This window comes from Pieris rapae, chromosome 7 (assembly GCF_905147795.1).
Source record: "Pieris rapae chromosome 7, ilPieRapa1.1, whole genome shotgun sequence".
Taxonomy (NCBI): domain Eukaryota; kingdom Metazoa; phylum Arthropoda; class Insecta; order Lepidoptera; family Pieridae; genus Pieris; species Pieris rapae.
The window spans coordinates 8,056,952-8,075,663 of NC_059515.1; the positions used below are offsets into that span (position 1 = coordinate 8,056,952).

At 32.0% G+C, this 18,712-nt stretch overlaps 2 protein-coding genes across 3 annotated transcripts in view; one reads left to right on the forward strand and one right to left on the reverse strand.

Moving 5' to 3' along the window:
- LOC111004181 (forkhead box protein O) overlaps nucleotides 1–12,745 on the forward strand; it is a 72,757-nt gene extending 60,012 nt beyond the window's left edge. For both annotated transcript variants that reach the window (XM_022275072.2, XM_022275071.2), the window contains exon 9: nucleotides 11,253–12,745. The gene's annotated coding sequence lies outside the window, so the exon portion shown is untranslated. The remainder of the gene's footprint in view (nucleotides 1–11,252) is intronic.
- Nucleotides 12,746–16,419: 3,674 nt separating this feature from the next.
- On the reverse strand, nucleotides 16,420–18,264 carry LOC111004180. The gene is made up of 3 exons (XM_022275070.2): nucleotides 18,070–18,264; nucleotides 17,502–17,613; nucleotides 16,420–16,544 (listed from the first exon to the last, which is right to left on the reverse strand). Exons 1-3 carry the CDS (start codon nucleotides 18,140–18,142, stop codon nucleotides 16,424–16,426), a joined length of 306 nt encoding a protein of 101 aa, XP_022130762.2. The 5' UTR covers nucleotides 18,143–18,264; the 3' UTR covers nucleotides 16,420–16,423.
- Between the last annotated feature and the right edge of the window lie 448 nt (nucleotides 18,265–18,712).

The window sequence follows — 18,712 nt, forward strand, 5'->3', positions numbered from 1 at the left end:
TTGGTATAATCTATGAAAACGGTTCATTTATTTATTTTATTTATTTATTTAATTATAACTAATCTTGCAGCTTATACTTATACATATAATACATATTATAAGACAATACAAAAAGCCAAAACAGATTAGGTACATAGAAAACAAGCAAGTACATTAATAGACAAAGATACATTATAAAAAACTAAAGTAAACTGAAATTTAACATTTGAAGCAACAAATAATACTTAGAACTTAAAATGACTACTGATACAAAATCAGAGTGTTCCCGCTTCTTCAAGTACTTCACGACATCTTTTTTTCTATTAATAATATTATTTTTCCGTTACGCGTTTTCTATCTTAGTAGCTGCGTTAATGGCTTGGTTTATTCCGTATATTGAACGAAGGAGCTGGGATTGATGCCTAAATATTTATCCAGAGTTTTCATAAATTACAGATTATAAAGCTTAAACTAATTTCCCAAAAGGATTTTTTAAATAATCACATATTTTATCTGTAATTAAAATATAAGTCATATTTTCATACGGCGTGTAAGAATCATCTAGAATTTAACGCTAACAAGCGGTAATTATTTGTAAAATGACTTAAACCGTTCCGATAATTATGTCGCCTTAATTACTATAGTTAAACCAGCGGTTTGGATTATTTCTATAGAAAACTGCTCGTCATTTGTTCGGCATGAATATAATTAGATTTGTATTGAACGCGGTCGTGATTCAATTTTACCACTGAACGGTCGCATTTGCGCGCTAATGAGACCCACCGATAATTAATCATATAATTTTTCCGTCCTGGGGTTATCGTCGCAGAATAACGAAAAAAAAAGTCTAAAGTAAACCTTAAGGCGGTAATGACTTGTTTTTAAGGGTTGGATATTTTTCTTAATTTTAAAGTGTTTAATGGTGTGGAGATTTACAATTAATTTAATAGTCATTGGTACGCGTATAGTTTATAAGTAATTGTTACTGCAAACGCTCGAACTACGGTTAATCTTAAGATGTGTAAGTCTTAGGGTTTACCGACATGAGTTGGTAAATGTAAGTATTTCTGAAAATACAACGAGCTTTTACCATTCGAATTCAGTATATGCTAGGTTGTACCACTGTCAGCTGGTAGATGTTGGTTTTAGGAAGAAAACAATGAGTAATTCTTAATTATTTACTTGAATGAACTATTAGACAAAACAGGTACATAGTATTAAAAAGGTATCATATGATAGTATTAAGATTAACCGTAGTTCAGCATTTACAGTAACATAATCATAACAATCAAAATACAAAATAATATAATCAAAGAATTAGTCTAGCTATTCAAAGGGGGAACGCTGCCAGTATCTTCCGAACTGTTCTTAATGTAAGTGATCCTATTTAACCATGGTTCCTGCGAAAAGCCTTGTGTCGAAGAATGTTGTATGACGTCAATCTTACAAGAACCTTGTACAATAAAAATGCTTGACGATTAACAAGGCGGTACAGTATTGCTAGTTCTTCTCGTACGCTTTTGTTTTACGAAACCGCATCAAGTGTAAATGTAGAACTACCTTTGGATTTTATATATGAATAAACTCTTATTAAAAAAATATTTAAACAAATTTAATATTCGTAAGAAACGACTCGTAATTGAAGTCGACGTTTTATTAACAAGCTGATTTTCATAAAGAGTCGTTTAAATTTCCAAACTCATCTTGTATTCTGGGCGGGCGGCGACGTAATTAGGTAGGTCCCACCTTTACACACGATTTCTCGGCACTTGTTAAAAGTTTTCAATTGCGTTACGAGGGTTCTTAGTTCCTTACCAAATTTATTCATTATATTCCCCTTCTTAATAAAATGGGCTTTGCTCTTTTATCTAATGCTGTGATGATAATTTAGTTATTAATTCTCGAATTTTCCATATCGTACCTACAGTCTGTATTTTTAGTAGCTTCGTATATAAAATCTCCCAATGATACTACCACTTATTGGCAGATGTATGGACGTTTATTGTGGCAGTGGTCGACACTTGGAAATCCATTCTTGCACTCTATTTCCAATAAAACAATTATTCTAAATTGAAAGACACACAAGTATGTGTGTCGCGTAGGTGAAACCTTCGCTTTTAAGAATAAATTATAAATGCACAAACGCAGAATTGTCTCCAAAAAGAACATATTGAAGGGTTATGGAAATATGCACGTTATTGCAGTTTCAATGCCAAAGAGTATTTTCTTATATTCCAAATTCAAAAATTCGAAAGCTTTGATAGCGTTCCAAATTCAAAATCTCACCCTTAAAACTTTTCTAATTTAAATCTTATGTATCGTAGATCAACACGATTTACATAAAGCATTTTTACATTCTATCGAAGTTTTCTCGATGAACTGCGCATATCAAATGGATGGCTCATTATAGCTTGACAGCTTGTGGCGAGTTTTATCGGTTATTTAAATGAGCCAACATAGTTATGCCTGTCAATCCTCTTTAGATTTACGCGTGGAACGTTTCATATTTTTGGCGTATAAATTATTTTTTCTTCTTTTCAGCTTCAGACTACATTGCTATTCTTATAATGCATATGTTTCAGTTATTTGCATATACCCAACATTTTCATCTTCATTGGTACGGTCATAGCGGGATCTAATAAAAAAAACAGAGCCTTTGTTGAACCTTTTCGAACTAGGCCTACGATTTTGTATCTGTTTTTTCTCTGCCAAGTTAGGCATCTCAATTTCCTCTCAATGTTTTCCTTTAGAGTGCGAGGAAGTATTACTAGTGCCCAATGACATATTTACCTAACTATTCAAGGCTAAATAAGGCTAACAATTCAACACGAAACTATTTCTCAATTAGAACCAGTAGTTACTGAGACAAGAAGACACATCTAAAGCAGTTTATAACAAAAGTATAGTTATAGATAATATAAATTAAATGTAGTTAAATTCTTAATTCAAAATGTCGTAGCCAACGCGATTAATTTGGCTAAGTGTATTTTTATATAAAATTTTGCTTTAGTCGTGCAAAGTGTATTCGAAATATTGCTAAATTTGAGTCACCACGAGGGGCCTGTTATAATTTTGTTGAATGTTTTAGCATTCTTCGCCGATGTCGACCGGCACAAATTGGATTACGTGACACTGCCGCGCTAACGGTTTTATTATTTTATTGCTCATCTCCAAAAGATTTTAGCGAATTATAACCAAAATACTAATTGCAAGTACAAATTATGTCTGGCGAGTGTTCTGCTGTGGATTTTGCGCCAAAATTAATTTCAATAACGGAATAGTAGCAGCTCTGAGACTGTTTCTTTTACAATTTGACATTAAGAAAAGTAAATATAAAAATATATTTTGTATATATAAGTGTTTGTTTGGCCTCACTCGGTTCGCTGTGGACACTCAGACAAGACTTTACCGTTCTCAGATTCACGGTAAGGTTCACAAATTTAAGTTCAAGTTGCGAAACGTTACTTCATGATGTGACTTCATCCATTTCTTAAAATAATACCTCAACCGTATTCCAGAAGAATCAGTTGTCAAATTGCATATAACGAGACAAAATCGTAATTGAGATTATAGTAGCTCTAGTAATGGTCCGTAAATTTAATTATATTTAACAAACATCATTACCTATCGTAATTTAACATTATCATAATCTATGATTATCCAATATTTACAAAAACCTTCAAACTACCAAAAATCACAAAGAAACAAATACTTAAATATATTAACTAAGTGAAACCTAATTCGGCTATGTTGTGTGATGGTGTAAAAGTGAACGTAGCGTATATGAGGGTATCTAGGGTATGTTCATGATGCAGGTGATTTACCGCTATGATATTCTTTATAATCCTTCCATATTCCGCGATAACTTAAAACACCTCAACGGCTGCACGATGCAATACTGATAGCAAGTTATAAATACAATATTACAATTAATAATCTAATTATTATGTAAGTCCCCTGAATATGAATTTCATAATATCGAACGCACACCTCTGTTACTTCCAATGACTTAATAATAATAAAAGCCCTTTATGCGCTGACCATTTTAGCTTACATGCTATTCTTATCAAACAGTAGTATTCTTAAATCTAATTATATAGCGATAATAATTTATTCTCAGCCGCATTGATCAGGTTGTCTGTCGCCATAGGCCTCCCCCAATTGTTTCCATGTCTCTCTATCTTTGGCAGACTTTCTCCATCCTTTTGGTAGATCGTCCTCCCATCTTTTAGTTTGACCTCCTCGTTTTCTTTTCCCATTCCTCGGATACCACTCTATTGCATCCTTAGTCCATTTTTCTTTGTTAGTCCTCATTATATGTCCAGTCCTGTTCCATTTAAGCTTTCGTTTTGGAGTATCGTCTAAAACTCCAATGACTTAGGTCAACTTCAATGTTCAGGTTATGTACGCGATCCCAATATCACTATGTTTGTAGATACATATCGCCATAGTACCGACGTTTACATATATACATTCTAACGAAGTATACAGTTATTACAAGTCCTTAAACCCATTTTGCTTTTTCTCAGAAAAAAATGGACTTATAGCGTAACAAACCGCATAATTATTGCATAGCAGGTGGAGCGTTTTTACTGTTGTGTGTGTTATACTATTTATGGTGCAATAAAGCTTGAAAATGTATGTAAGCTGGGATATAATTTTAAATGCGTAATTAGTAATTAATAACAGCATAGCACTTCGACAGGTTTGTAAGTGTTCTTTGTTGAAGGACCTATTGGTTATGTATGTACATATAAATGTATACATACATAATACGATACATTCTCGTTTATATTCAAAGTAACATATGATGCGTTTATGTTAAAAGATAAAAAGATAATTGAAGAGAGTCAAGTTCGGTGGCGATTGTTGAAGAGATGTTCAGATAAATGAAACTCTTTGTTTTTAATCGTTTAAAGCACGAATAACAAAAACTAAATTAGAAGAAGTGGGGTTGCTCAAATCAAATCAAAATATCTTTATTCATATAGGTAAATATGTACACTTATGAACGTCAAGAAAAACAAATTAAATTAATTGTAAATTTACATGTACAACCAGTTCGCAAGTCAAGGGCGTAGAGCGGGTAAGAAACTAACAAGAAACTCACTTGACTTATACACATCTGTTACCTATAAAGAATATAAGTGTAGTCGACCTAGTACACTATTGGAAATGAGAATGTTATATTTCAATTTATGAAGGTATGAAAAACTAAAGGCTTCATTTATTACTAATCTATCGTTTTACAATTAATTGGCTACAAGTGTACCTAAGATAATTGCTAACATTTGTTTTTGCTTCGAATTAAATAAAATATATATATGCAACTTGCCTAAATTAGGTTACATAACAAATAACACACATACACAACACAACGTGTTTAATATCTATCGCTTCAGACCCAAAAGTAGACGGCGTGTGCCAGGCACAGAAAGCTGATCACCTTCTTGTCGATAGAAAAACTAATGATGACGAAACAGATACAAAAGGATTACAGATTTTTTTTTTGTTCAATACATACTTAACTAAACTATATTAAAATAATTTTATAAATTATGCTGCCGTGACGTTGTAGGCTCGAACCCCGGCTGTGAACCAATGGACTTTCTTTCTATGTGCGCATCATTCGCTCGAACGGTGAAGCAAAATATCGTGAGATTATCATCGGCTTGCCTTAGACCCAATAAGTCCACGGCGTGTGTCAGGCACAGGAGGCTTATTACCTAGTCAACTATTAGATTGACAAATGTTCATGAAACTGATACAGAAATCAGTGGTGCTACAACTTTTCAGACCAGATTTATTTTTTATTTTATAGGTTTAGATCGAGTACGTAGAAAGTTGCTTATATCACAGAACATAAGTTACGTTAAAAGGAATAAAATGCTTCAATATATTGTTTTTTTTTTAATTTTGTTTATATAGTCCACATTTTATACGTCCGGTTACATTGTTTCAATTGTCTAAAGGCTCTCAAAACGTAGCTTTAGCTATGTGGAAGAATTATAATATGAATCGTATTAAAAAGTTTAGTATGTTTGACATAACGTAAACACACAATTTCTCTTATGTAAACTAACTTATCTATATTTCTTATTGATAAAATACGAAAACATCTTTTGAGACTAAATCACCTGATATTAAATGTGCGTATGAAATTGTTTACTTTTGACATAATCACAAAAGCTCGTTTAAATAGCAAAACCTAGAATATTTTTACTATCATGAAGTATGAATACTTGAATTATGACATATACGATTACTTATAAACTGTACTTAAGCCTACGTTTACAGACTCCAAACTAGGAAGGACAGCGAAGACACGTGCTAACATCCTTCATTCGACGACTTACAAATTATATTTATATAGAATGCCATTGGAACTTTATTCCTAAATAGCTCTATCCATTCACTTAACATAGGTCTTAGAAAAGTCTAAACCATTAAAGTATACCACGTTAGCTGGGCGGAAGGCGTGGTCGCCCCGCCCTCATGCAACAAGTTGCTTCAGACACGCCTTCATAGACTTCAGAACGTAAAGTGAATACAATTGATTTTTGAATAACCACTTAAGAAAGTGTATAAAATCTATTAGTAAACTTATTTTTATTTGTAGAGAGTTGGACGCTCACAATCTGAAATTTGAAATCCAATACAAGCATATATATACATATTTGGTTCAGTGATTATAGACAATTATTGATTTCTGTACCTTTAAGCTCAACATGAATGTAACACTGTATATCTTATATATTATACTGTGCCCAAAAAATGCTTTAAAGATTGGACAACACACCAAATGATATATCTCAAAGTTTTTACTTCAATATACTGTTCAAGTGTCTTTTATAGTTATCTTATAAAAGATAACTATCTTTATAAGATAACTATATTTATGCATATAAATTTATATTATTTATATTATTTATATGCATAATATAAATAATTAATAGAAATAGTTTCAGAGCTTTCTCGTAGCTTTAAAATAGTTAGTTTGTTTACTGTTAGTTAGTTTACTTAAATCAGAGATAGTTTGAAATTGTCAAACTTATCAGTATTTAAGTTTAAATGTCACTAATACATACATACATTATTTACCACGCCATTACAAGTTTTCGAATGATAAAAAATACGATATCTACTATACTCTCTCTACTACTATCGTCATCAGTAGAGCAGTGTTAGCCTAGTATCTTCAGCGTGCGACTCTCAACCCTGATGGATCCCTGGCTGTGCACCAACGGAATTTCTTTTACATGCGTATTTATAATTCGCTGAAACGGTGAAGGAAAACATCGTAAGGATCGGCTTGACTTAGACCCAAACAGTTGACGTTGTGTTAAGCACAGGAGGCTGATAGATTACTCGCGTATAAGATTGACAAATGATAATGAAACAGATACGGTTATCTGAAACTCAGACTTAAAAAGGTTGTTAGTGTGGGAGTGGTGAGAAGTGAGTGAGGTTATCTAATTTTGTACAATCGTCATTAAGGAATTGGATCTTTTAGAAATTCCAGTGAAGTATAAAGTACGAAAATTCAAAACCGTTATAATATCAAGTACCAATCTCCGAAGTACATTCAATATTGTAAATTACAATTATCAGAGCCATGACCATAATTATCAAAATCGAGACTACGTTAATTTTGCATAGCCATTGCAGAGGTATTTGCATTAAGGTAGGAACTACAAAGAGCCTCAACCAAACTTGGTTAATCATAAATCTTTTCGTACCTAAATCAAAGCAAAAGAAAATAAAAATAACTTCTCTTTACTTGCTATATTATCACTTAAAACTAAGTGTCAGAGCCAGCTTGTAGGGATTACAAGCGAACGTAGTTACGCAATTTTGTACGTAAGTTAATGGATGGGAGAAGAGATAGAGTGGAAAGATTGAGAATAAGAGCAAAGAAAAATTTGCAAGAGCTGACTTCTTTGGAAGTCTTCTGTACTTACTAGTTTTGAACAGTGTGTATTGTGTAAGTATCAGGATACAGCGAAGAAATCTTGCCAGCATTATAGGTACACTGCCACAGGAGGAGTTTAGGTTTTTATGTAACTTAAAATAAGCTTTAATTTAGGCCAATTTTCATTCTTTTTGGAGGCACACATATGTGACCCAAAATGTGTCTTAGCCTCCAAAATATGTAAATTTCATTTGCCACTTTCAGCTGCAGCAGATAAAAAAAAAACTTGACAGACTTTAGCAACATACTTTGCGTTTATACTTTATTTGTATAGATTAGATATGTATTTAAATCAACCGTCTGAGATTTACTAAGATTAAAAGAAAATATATTCAAAAGAACAAAGAATAAACTGAACACTGAAATATCGTTTGATAGCCTCTTCCGTTCCATACCATTTAATACGGGGAACAATAAAAATTCGAGCCTATAAAATTTGACCTAGAGAATCGAAATCTTAGTTATAGTACTATAAAGGAAACACGTCCTAAATAACGACAGTGTTAAGAGGGCGTCGAGCTCCGAATAGGGTTGGCAACGCTAACTAGAATTTTTACTTTAAACGATCTTTTTATTATGTATTCTAAAAATTACGTATACAATGTATTTCGAAGGTCCATGATAAAGCAACCTATTTACCTTTTTAGGTCTTTGGATCTTAATCAATTTACATTAAATTGATTAATTAAATTATTTAATTTACATTTGAATAAAACCCATTTGGCCACAATAGTAATATTTTTAACAAAAAACAACATATTATTTGTAGTAAAATACAATGGCTAATTCTCATTGACAATTTTTACAAGACGTTGCCATTTTGTGTTACGCCTTGTGCGAAAAGCATGGAAATTTCTGTCTATCCTCTTCCGGTCCCTACTTACCTTTTGAGCTTGGAACCTTGTACCTGAAATTGGTTGTATAATCTATCCCGGCGCAGGTGCCTATCCCTTATGCGCGCGTATTAATCTTAAGTCCTATGAATAAAATTGTGATTTGTAAAAACCCAATATGAATTAATAAGTCATGTGGTAGTAGTTTTAAAATCTTGAGACCGATCTGGCATTGCGAGTGTCCATGGGCAGTGGTGTCATTTAGCGCCAGATCAGCCTCCAGCCCGTCTGCCTCCTGTAACATAAAAAAATAATGAAATAATTAACTGTAGGTACAAATAAATGTAAATTAATATATGCTTACAACAAATCTTAGTCAATTTAGACTCCATTTTTCACCAATGTCTAGTATGAATGAAATTTGCGAGGGTGTTAAATTTTTTGATTCAACGTCACTTTGTTTGTATGGTAAATGGCACTGATATCTTTAATAGAAAAAATGCCATTACGAATAAAACACGTTGTATAGTTAAATTTACTGTATATATCGTAAAGCTTTTTTTTTCTATTAAATACTAAACTAACTGTTTTTCACTTCGGAAATGCTACATTATTTTCATCATGGTATTATATTAATATCTTTGTACGTATGATGTTACGATACTTCATACTACTTCGATTCCACTTCTTAATATCGAATAAATTTGACAACCCTAACTGTAGTGTGAATAAATTTACTGAATCTCCCCAACCCAACCGGAATCACCCGATAACCAACGGCGCAGGCTTTATAACCCGTCACATCCGGTCCTGAATTTATTGTCATGAAAAAATTTGCAAATTGTATCATTATCAATAGTTGAATTACTATGAAGACCATGTTTTCTTTACTTAGATATTTCTCATTGATAATTCAATTATTTAATCCTGATTTGATAGACCCTAAATAGGATAACCAAATTCTAAATTCAAAAAATTTATGTGATTTAGGTACACCAGTTCAATAATTACAATCGTAACGATCTTGATATTATGAATAAACAAGACTTATAACCAGATTTGGTCAATAAAAAATATTATAATGTACGTAAATAACATCTCTCACAAACAAATACACTTTGACTGGTTATTCAATGAATTTACTTACTTTCTTCCATAATCCTTCAAAAAGTCCAAAACTAGGAGAGCATTAGTTCTAATCCAAAAAGTCTGAAAGTAATATTTCACGTTCACAGACAAGTTTTATACGAAAAGTTGATTGTTCTAGATAAATATTCACGTAATAAATCTGGGAACTAGGTAGGTCGCATTTACGTGGTATGTTGGCCTTATTTCAGGGACGCCAATTATCTACATCACATATTAAGAACACACTTTATTCTGAGCAATGAACGCAGAGAAAGTCCGTTACATTGCTGAATATGCGACAGATTTATCGTGGTTTGTTAGGGCTGAGCTCTCGAATGACGACTTATCGATGTTCGAGGGCTCGAACGATGTTATCGTTAATGAATTGAACTAGTTTTGAAACTTATCTAACTTTAAAAATAAAAAAGACGTATCGGCGTACTGGATCTAATGCTTATTAAGTTATATTACTTTCGTAGATCTAAAGGGCAGCTAAAGTTATAGTAATTTTTTTAAAGTAATGAAATACTTATTTTATTTATATTTTTGGTTTATCTTTCCTTATATGAAATACATTTAAGTCGCTTTGATCCGAATACTATTTAGAGTAAAGTGTTAGCCACTTTACATAAAACTTAATCGATTGTATAATTTAAAAAAAAACACGCCTTTAATCGGTGATATTATTTCCTGGAATTGTCAAAAAGTATCGATTTAAAAATCGATACGTCCCCATCACTAGGGGTCGTCAGGTGGGTAGCGGGGAGCGGGGAACTGGCGTCGCCGTGGCGGGCAGGTTACGATTTACACTCCACGAACTCAGCAGAAACTACCAAACGGGAATCGCTGATAATCCACATCGAGACGCGTTGCGAAAATTATATCGGGATTACTGAACTCGTTGTCAGTCTCTTTGAATTCGGTTATTCATATTGCTTACGTATTTCAACTGTAATAGGGCTCGTTATTTCATCTATTCAAGAAGTAAATTAGGTAATTTTATCTGACATTACAAACCAATGTTCTCTGTCTGTATATAGTTAGTTGTAGAATGGAACTTCGTTTTAACCGTAACCGCTAGATCTGTTGTATAGTCAAATTTATAGAAGTGTATGATTCATTATGATGTAAAATTCAAAAAGGTATTTTAAATTAATGACTCGGCAGTTTATCATGTTAGACCCTGGCAACACCGATATATTCTTCACTATATGGTTAAAAGGGCAAGAAAAACATCGTGAGGAAACTGCCTTAAGTGGTCACGGAACATCATAACAACCTGACACACATAGAATGCAATTTGATAAATATTTTTAAATATATTTTTTGTTTCGTTACAGGCATAACCAAGACGTACAAAGAGGGAACGCAGAACGCTGAAGTTCGCCGCCGATCGACCAACTTCAGACATCAATTCAAATATAAGACGTCATTGAAAAGCCGTCAACGAAAGTTCCCCCAAAAACTAAAGTGAAAATGTGATTAGAAATCAACGTGAACATAGTTAAGTTTGACCTCGCGATAATTTAGTTACTCAGTAATTGTTTATTTAATATACATTTTCAATTGTTTAACGATTATTTTAAGGGCATTTTGTTACTTTAAGTAAAGCCTTTTCGATAGGAATTATCCAAATTATTTGTATTGTATTCAATGTATTGAAGACGTTTAAAATCAATTAATGTAACGTCAATGTGTAGTGGGTAGAATCAATAATTGACAACGAAATTATAATTGTCAAAAGTCAAAGGCTTAACTGCTATTTTATAATATCGCAAGGTTATCTAGTTTTTTTTTTCATATTTTGACTGTCTATAGATTATGCAATAATGTTACCTCAAGGCCATATAAACCAAAAACTTAACAATTTTAAGTCCATTTCAGTTCATAATTTTGGAATAGACAATTTTCACACATTTTCGTACAACGAGAAGAGACTATATTCAAACGCACATATATATTTTCACTTTAAAGAGTTGTTATATTTATATAACGTTTGACATTTGACAGATACGAATTGAAAATAAGTGGGAACTAACATCACATTTTGACAGAGTCAGTTGGCCCTTACTCGAGTATTATCTACTCCTTGATTTATGCAAATATAATCATGCACAAAAATAAACATTTCATTTGTATAACAAATGATATTCATTTGTCACAATCATATGCTGAATTGAAGAATTAAATGTTAATGCAGATATCCTTACATACCTATCTGTTTTTGTAATAGTTCAATAATTTGTCAGATAAGAGATGTCTATTCCAAAGTTACGCATATGTTTAAAAACCTTCATAGACAAAAATGCTGCGTCTTAACTCGATAACTAAAGAGTTCACACTTCTAGAGAAATCTTTTTAGGTTAGATATATGTATTAATAATTTTGCTACTGGGATATATTTTACGACTAAATACATATACGTTTTTAGGCGTTTTTTATGAAGCTCAAAAGAGTTTAGTTTTGATGTTAACATTTTTACTTCGGTTATATATCGTTCAAATCTTTTTAAAAATATCTGATAAATGTTGATAATAGTCAGATCTCTAGTCCCGATAATTAATAAGTTGTAATTAAGTATTTGACTGACCAAATTGGTCTTAACCATGGCTCAATAATCTAAGGTCTGCTACATCGAAAATGTTACCAGTCAAAAAACCTTAATTGTTACTCCCAGTAAAAATCCAAAAAATCAAAAATTTAATACTAAAATAATATTTTAGTATCTCTAACGAGCTCATATTATTGTAGCGTGGTTTTAAAAGTACAGTACACAACGTTATTAATTGATTATGCACCATTACTCCATCCTAATAGTGGCAATATTGGTGACTTCCAATCTTTCCTTGTTACAAAAACAAAAAATCGTAAATGAATATTAAGTTTGGTGGGCAAGGCCGGTCAAAAATCAACAAAGCACGGTAGGAATTCTACGTTAAAGGCGGGAAATACATAAAATGGTAATGACAGCTGCCGCGATCATCTTGGGACTTATGAAGTAAAGAGGTTTAATTTGTTATTACCTCACTCTATTGTGAATAAATTTAGCCAATAAGTGTTCATTTAGAAAACTAAACTTAAGTCAATTTATTGTATTCGCGTCAATTCAAGCACCATTTTATTTGCCAGTTTATTAATTAAGACACAAGTTTGTTTGTTACATTTTTTATATTTATACATGGCTGACATTGGTGCTATTAACATAGCGCACTTTATTTTAAGTTACTTATAAACCTAACGTACAAAAACGGACAACATGCCACATTAAGCGGTTTTTTTAATGTAAATATATAGCAAATTAACTTATTCATGGCTTTAAGTCAGGAATGCGATTTACGAATGTTCAACATTGAATCAAAGTTAAGGTAACATTTGCCAAAAATAGGGACGGAATTTTAGGGTTTCAGTGTCTTGATTACTCTTTGGAGACATCTCATAATGTCATTAGTTTTATTTTTATGGTTGTTGATATATTATGTAATTATGTGTTTATTCGAAGGTATATGTCAATACATGTGGTCAATTAGATAGCACTGTTAAGGCTAGACTTAAAATTATAAGGTGATTTTTGTGTTCTTTGAAAATTCCTAATTAGTTACCATGTACGATAAATTATTTAGAAGCTTTGATTGTGAATAAAATTGATAGGCAAAATTTTTCTTAGCAAAATGTGATTCTTTAAATCAAATTTATCGTCAAAATATATGAAATTATAAAATTTGCGGCGTATGATATTGGATTTAAAAAAAATCTATTTATCTGTGACATTGGACCGTAATTCCCTAGTGAAAATAGTTAGTTAATTTGATCGTAGAACAAGTAGGTAAATGAGTGTATTTGTATTGACCAGTGTCCAAACTCATGGTAAGCTTTTATCTTTGAATTTATGATTTGCTGTCACACCATAATTTATTTTGTACCATGTTTTTTTTTATGTTGGTAATCTTTTTAATTGTTTAAATCACATGTTGATTATTTTTCCGTTTCTTTAGTTTGTAATTTAATGTTAATTGTACTGTTAAGTTAGGCAAATCTGTTTAATTGTAAATATATAGCAAACATGTATGTAGAAGTACATAAATATTATTTATGTATTAAATTTGATATTGTTTTAAAAATTACATTGATTGTATTATTTCAAAACCAAACTAAACAAAACAGACTTTGTAAGAGGTTAGTAATAAATATAACAGTATGAACGTGCAATAACTTAAAATGAATTAACGAATTACCTCTAATGATAACCTATAAATTTCTGTCTGCTTTAATTTTTTTACTCGCAAACCGGCAGGAGGCTCGCCTGAAGTTTAGTGATACCACTGCCCATAGACACTCACATTAGAAGGCTCGCTGGTGCGATGCCGGCCTTTAAAGCTTATTTACTTTTTAGGGAATAGCATCTTTTGCCTTATCATTAGTGTCTCTTCTAGGCCATCACTATAATTTCAAGAAATCTGACTGACTGATCAGGCAGCAAGAAACTTATTTAAAATAAGCCTGAAATAATATTACTATAGATTTAACATTATTCTTATGAATATTGCATTATACATGAGTACAGAACGTATTAATACATATCGACGATTAATTTAGCAATTATTATTAGGCTAAAATCATTCACCATTCACCGTACCGTCATCTACAATTCCACAATCACGTGGGACAAAACTATTTAGTGAAAAGCTAGTCCAATGAAATCAACAAGCATGTCAGCCCTTAATTTTTTGAGTATGAATATTAAATGGCGCCAAATCTGACGCGGCCACAGATAAGTTAAATTGTCTATAGAAATTGCGAGAATCCTAGAACAAAATAGGGAAACATCTTATAAAACAAACTTTCATATTGACAATCGTTTTGACAATTGACGTTTTTAAGAAAGACTTTTAAACTTAACTTCATACATTCATCATTCATATTTCATAGCATAAACCACTGACCAATGGTCTTAATGCTCAGACAAAGATTATTTGCCAAGATTTAGTTTTATTAAATAATGGGATAATTAGTATCAATTTTCGGGTATTTAAGCATGAAAATAATTTGTATTGCCTACGTTTATTGGCCAGTGATTTCATTCACTCCATACTAAAATTCTAAGTCTATTAAGAACTTTTTATAGCTAAACTTGCGGAATACTTATTTGAAGATAAGTGGCAAAGATTTTTATAGCAAATTCAGAAGTTTTTATTACTTCACGTGTAGGCTAATGTAAGTTTTATTTTATTTATTTGCGATCATCAGGAATCATAATTTTCGTGGATGTAAACCATTTCAGTACTATATTTTTTCTTTTATTAAAATACTAAAATTATTGAAATTATAACTGATGAGTATTTTTACATATAAAATTAAAACAACACATTCTTTCTTTAATTAGACATCATTGAACATATTACGCTGTACACTCCAAAAACAAAACTTACAGTGTCCATTACAGGCGAATACACTTAGTTTCAGTGGTCTTTTCACGTTCATATATATTTGCTTTTCAATTTTTTTTCTAGCCAGTGTAGTCTGTAAATTATGTAAAATAATAAAAAACGTTGCCACTTTAAAAAAAATTGTGTCCGTGTAATAGTGTTCACAAGTAAGAAGTGAAACTCCTTTATGACCTCATTTTTCGAAACATGCTCTTAGAAATCGGTTTAATGATAGAATTTCTAAATTAATTAAAACAACTAAAATACATACATTCTGAAATATTTATTTTGTAAATTAATTTATTGTTTTTTACAGAATTAGAATTTTATTAATTGTCATATAATTATTACTATCATTGTCATCGTTATTATATATTTTCGTTGTTCATGGCTTCGAATCTCTTCGAATCAACCATGGTAGGAACAAGAAAAAGATGGCGCGTAACGTAAAAATGTGACGGTAATTTTTTTTTCCAACGCCGATAAAGAAGTTTCACTTCAAATATTAAATTGAATAATAACACATATGTCAATTATAACGACATAGACATGAGTAAAGATAATACTTATTATTAGTTTTTAATATAACATTTGTCAGTCGTGTAGAATTGAGAATTACCGATGATTTTATTCAACATAATGTAACTAGCGGACCCAACCGATGTTGTCCTATAAACACGTACCCCTTCCCGACAAAAAGGCCCGTAGGATACCCCTATATGTCATAACGGCTCTTGATGATCAAAAGCTATCGATAAATTAAGAAAACGTCAAAAACATATTAGCGTAAAATACCGCCTACACCGGGAAAACCGTGGATCTTTACTTCGCACTTTGCTCACTCCAGTGAGCTTCCGTCCTGCCTTTCAGTAGAAGTAAACACGTACAAAAATAGTCGAATTGTAAACCATTCTCGACCATCCACTTAAAACACACCCTCAAAATTTCATTCAAAACGGTCCAGTCGTTTATGACGAATACGAAAGTACGACACATGCAGAAGGTAGGTATATATTCATATTCATTGTATGTTCTAAGAAAAAAAATATAAAGTTTAATAACGTTTATTATTATTAAAGCCAAATAAATTAAGAATCAGAGTCATCGCACTCTTCAACCATATCACTGGGTGGGCCGGGTTGCGCTGGTGGGCCCCAGTTCAAATAAATGCTTTCCGTATATATAGCTAGCCCAAATGAAAACAACCACCTGCAATTAGAAAAAATAATAATTAAAACAGAGAAATAAATTGATTTTTTTAATTACCCAGCATCAATAAATAATTGATCTTAATTTCCTTTCTACGTTTAATAAAAAAAATTAATCTTTTTGTAATATAATTATGTTCCTCTTTGGCTATTTCTAGTATAAATGTACATTAAATTTAGCTGCAGAAGTATGAAATAAATAAATCAAAAACATGGTTTAAGCGTGCTACTTTCACCCGTATGGTCGTAGTTTCTAACCCCAGATGTGCCGCAATGGACTTTCTATGTACGGAAACTGAACCCACAATACAGATTCATAAGTCTGAAGCATAGACCTAAAAGGTAACAGCTACAGGTATTTTTTAAATATTTTATTATAGACTTACATAGGTAATAATATTGCTTATCATTTTAGAATCCATATATATATATACTACTTTAGCTAACTTATACAGTACATAAAATGTTTTGGTGACTTTTATGGCAAGAAAGAAGCAATAAAAATAATACGTTGAGTGTCTCCGCGCGGAAGAACTTCTTAATGTGGAAATGAAAATAAGAAGCATTCCCCCTCCCCAGGACCGTTAAATGTTTTACGCAACCTTGTTGGAAGTCGCATAAGAAGTTTCACTTCAATAGTAGCGTTGAAAATAGACTATAGAGCATTAATTATAAAGCTGTTTTTTAGTATTAATTATAAAAATAAATTTATAATTAGTACTAAATTAATTATAAAAATTAATTTAGTACTAATTATAAAAAAATCGAACCAACACTAAACTAAACAACAACACAAATATTTTATTGAAAAATTAAAAAAAAAATCCAGCTAGTTAATGATGTTACATTCAGAATTGCAATATTATCGTCTGAGCTAACTAAATAGGCTATTGGAATGGATGCACCTTTAATTTCAAATTCATGAAGCTGTTTAGTTGAATTAAACATTATCTCTTACCATACAATTCCAGCAAAGAGAACTTTGTTGTAAACGGCTTGTCGTTCCCTGTACCAGGGTTCCCATGGTCCACATGGCACGGGCAACTCATTCATGTGGGGATAACAAAATCCTAATAAGAATTCATACTAAAACTTTTAAGCATTTGATTGAATCCTACTGAACAACATTCTCTGATTTTATTTTGCTTCGAGGAAAGAACGAAAATAAGAAAAACATAATGTCGAACTGATGATGGGTCTTTCTAGTAGGTGTTGGATACATATTTGAAAAACGTCTTGAGTTACAGCAACAATCTGCGTTTACAAATAACAAAGTTATTCCCATCGCTAAGGATCAACAACTTCTAAACCTTAGCTTGGGGCATTCGGGCCAGTCCAATTAGACTAGTCATTACGGTCGAAAGAAGAGCACCTGCCTCAACACGCCTATTTTAAGCTTTTTCAAAGGAATTTGGTAATATACTTTACAACGGCCACAAAGCTGACCAAATATTAACTATGAAGCATGATTGAACGCAAATATCTAATAAATTCTAATAGTCTGCTCGTACACGAGAGATACTTACTTGTGTTACTACAGTAATCCTTCTTTTGAATAAGGCAAAAAATATTTTTTCGTAACCCAGTAATGACACGCATAGCTCCTATTTTATAAGTCTTAAATCGTAACCACGCTTGACTCTTGTCACTTCATTTGTTTTTAGTGTGTCATGAAAATCTAAACTTTCTTAAACAACAAAAAAGGATTTACATATTGGTAATAATGAAGTTGTTGCACAGAATGTGCTACTTGGTATTTGCTATTTGTGCATTCCCCACTGCTATTTTACCAGTGACGGCTTAGCAATACCCACTAAAACACTCCATCACCACATGAGGAGACTCACGGGGTCTCTTTCGCTTTCTACTTGGGCCACTATTTTACTACTTCTTTTGTTAATATAACGTTTGGTTTTGGCCTTATATCTATCTAAATAGAATCGATACGAAATTCCTCTTCACCCTAGGAGCAAATGGATTCACCATACATAACTCGGTACCTATTTAAAACCCAAAGGTTAATGCAGATGTCGTATGTCTTAGAGAGTTGCGAGTACCAAGTAACCACACTAGGCGAAACGGCAACTATTGTTGACAGTGCCGCGAACACACAACTCTTCTCAACGCGTGCATAGCGTACAAATGACTGACATATTCAGTTTAATAAAC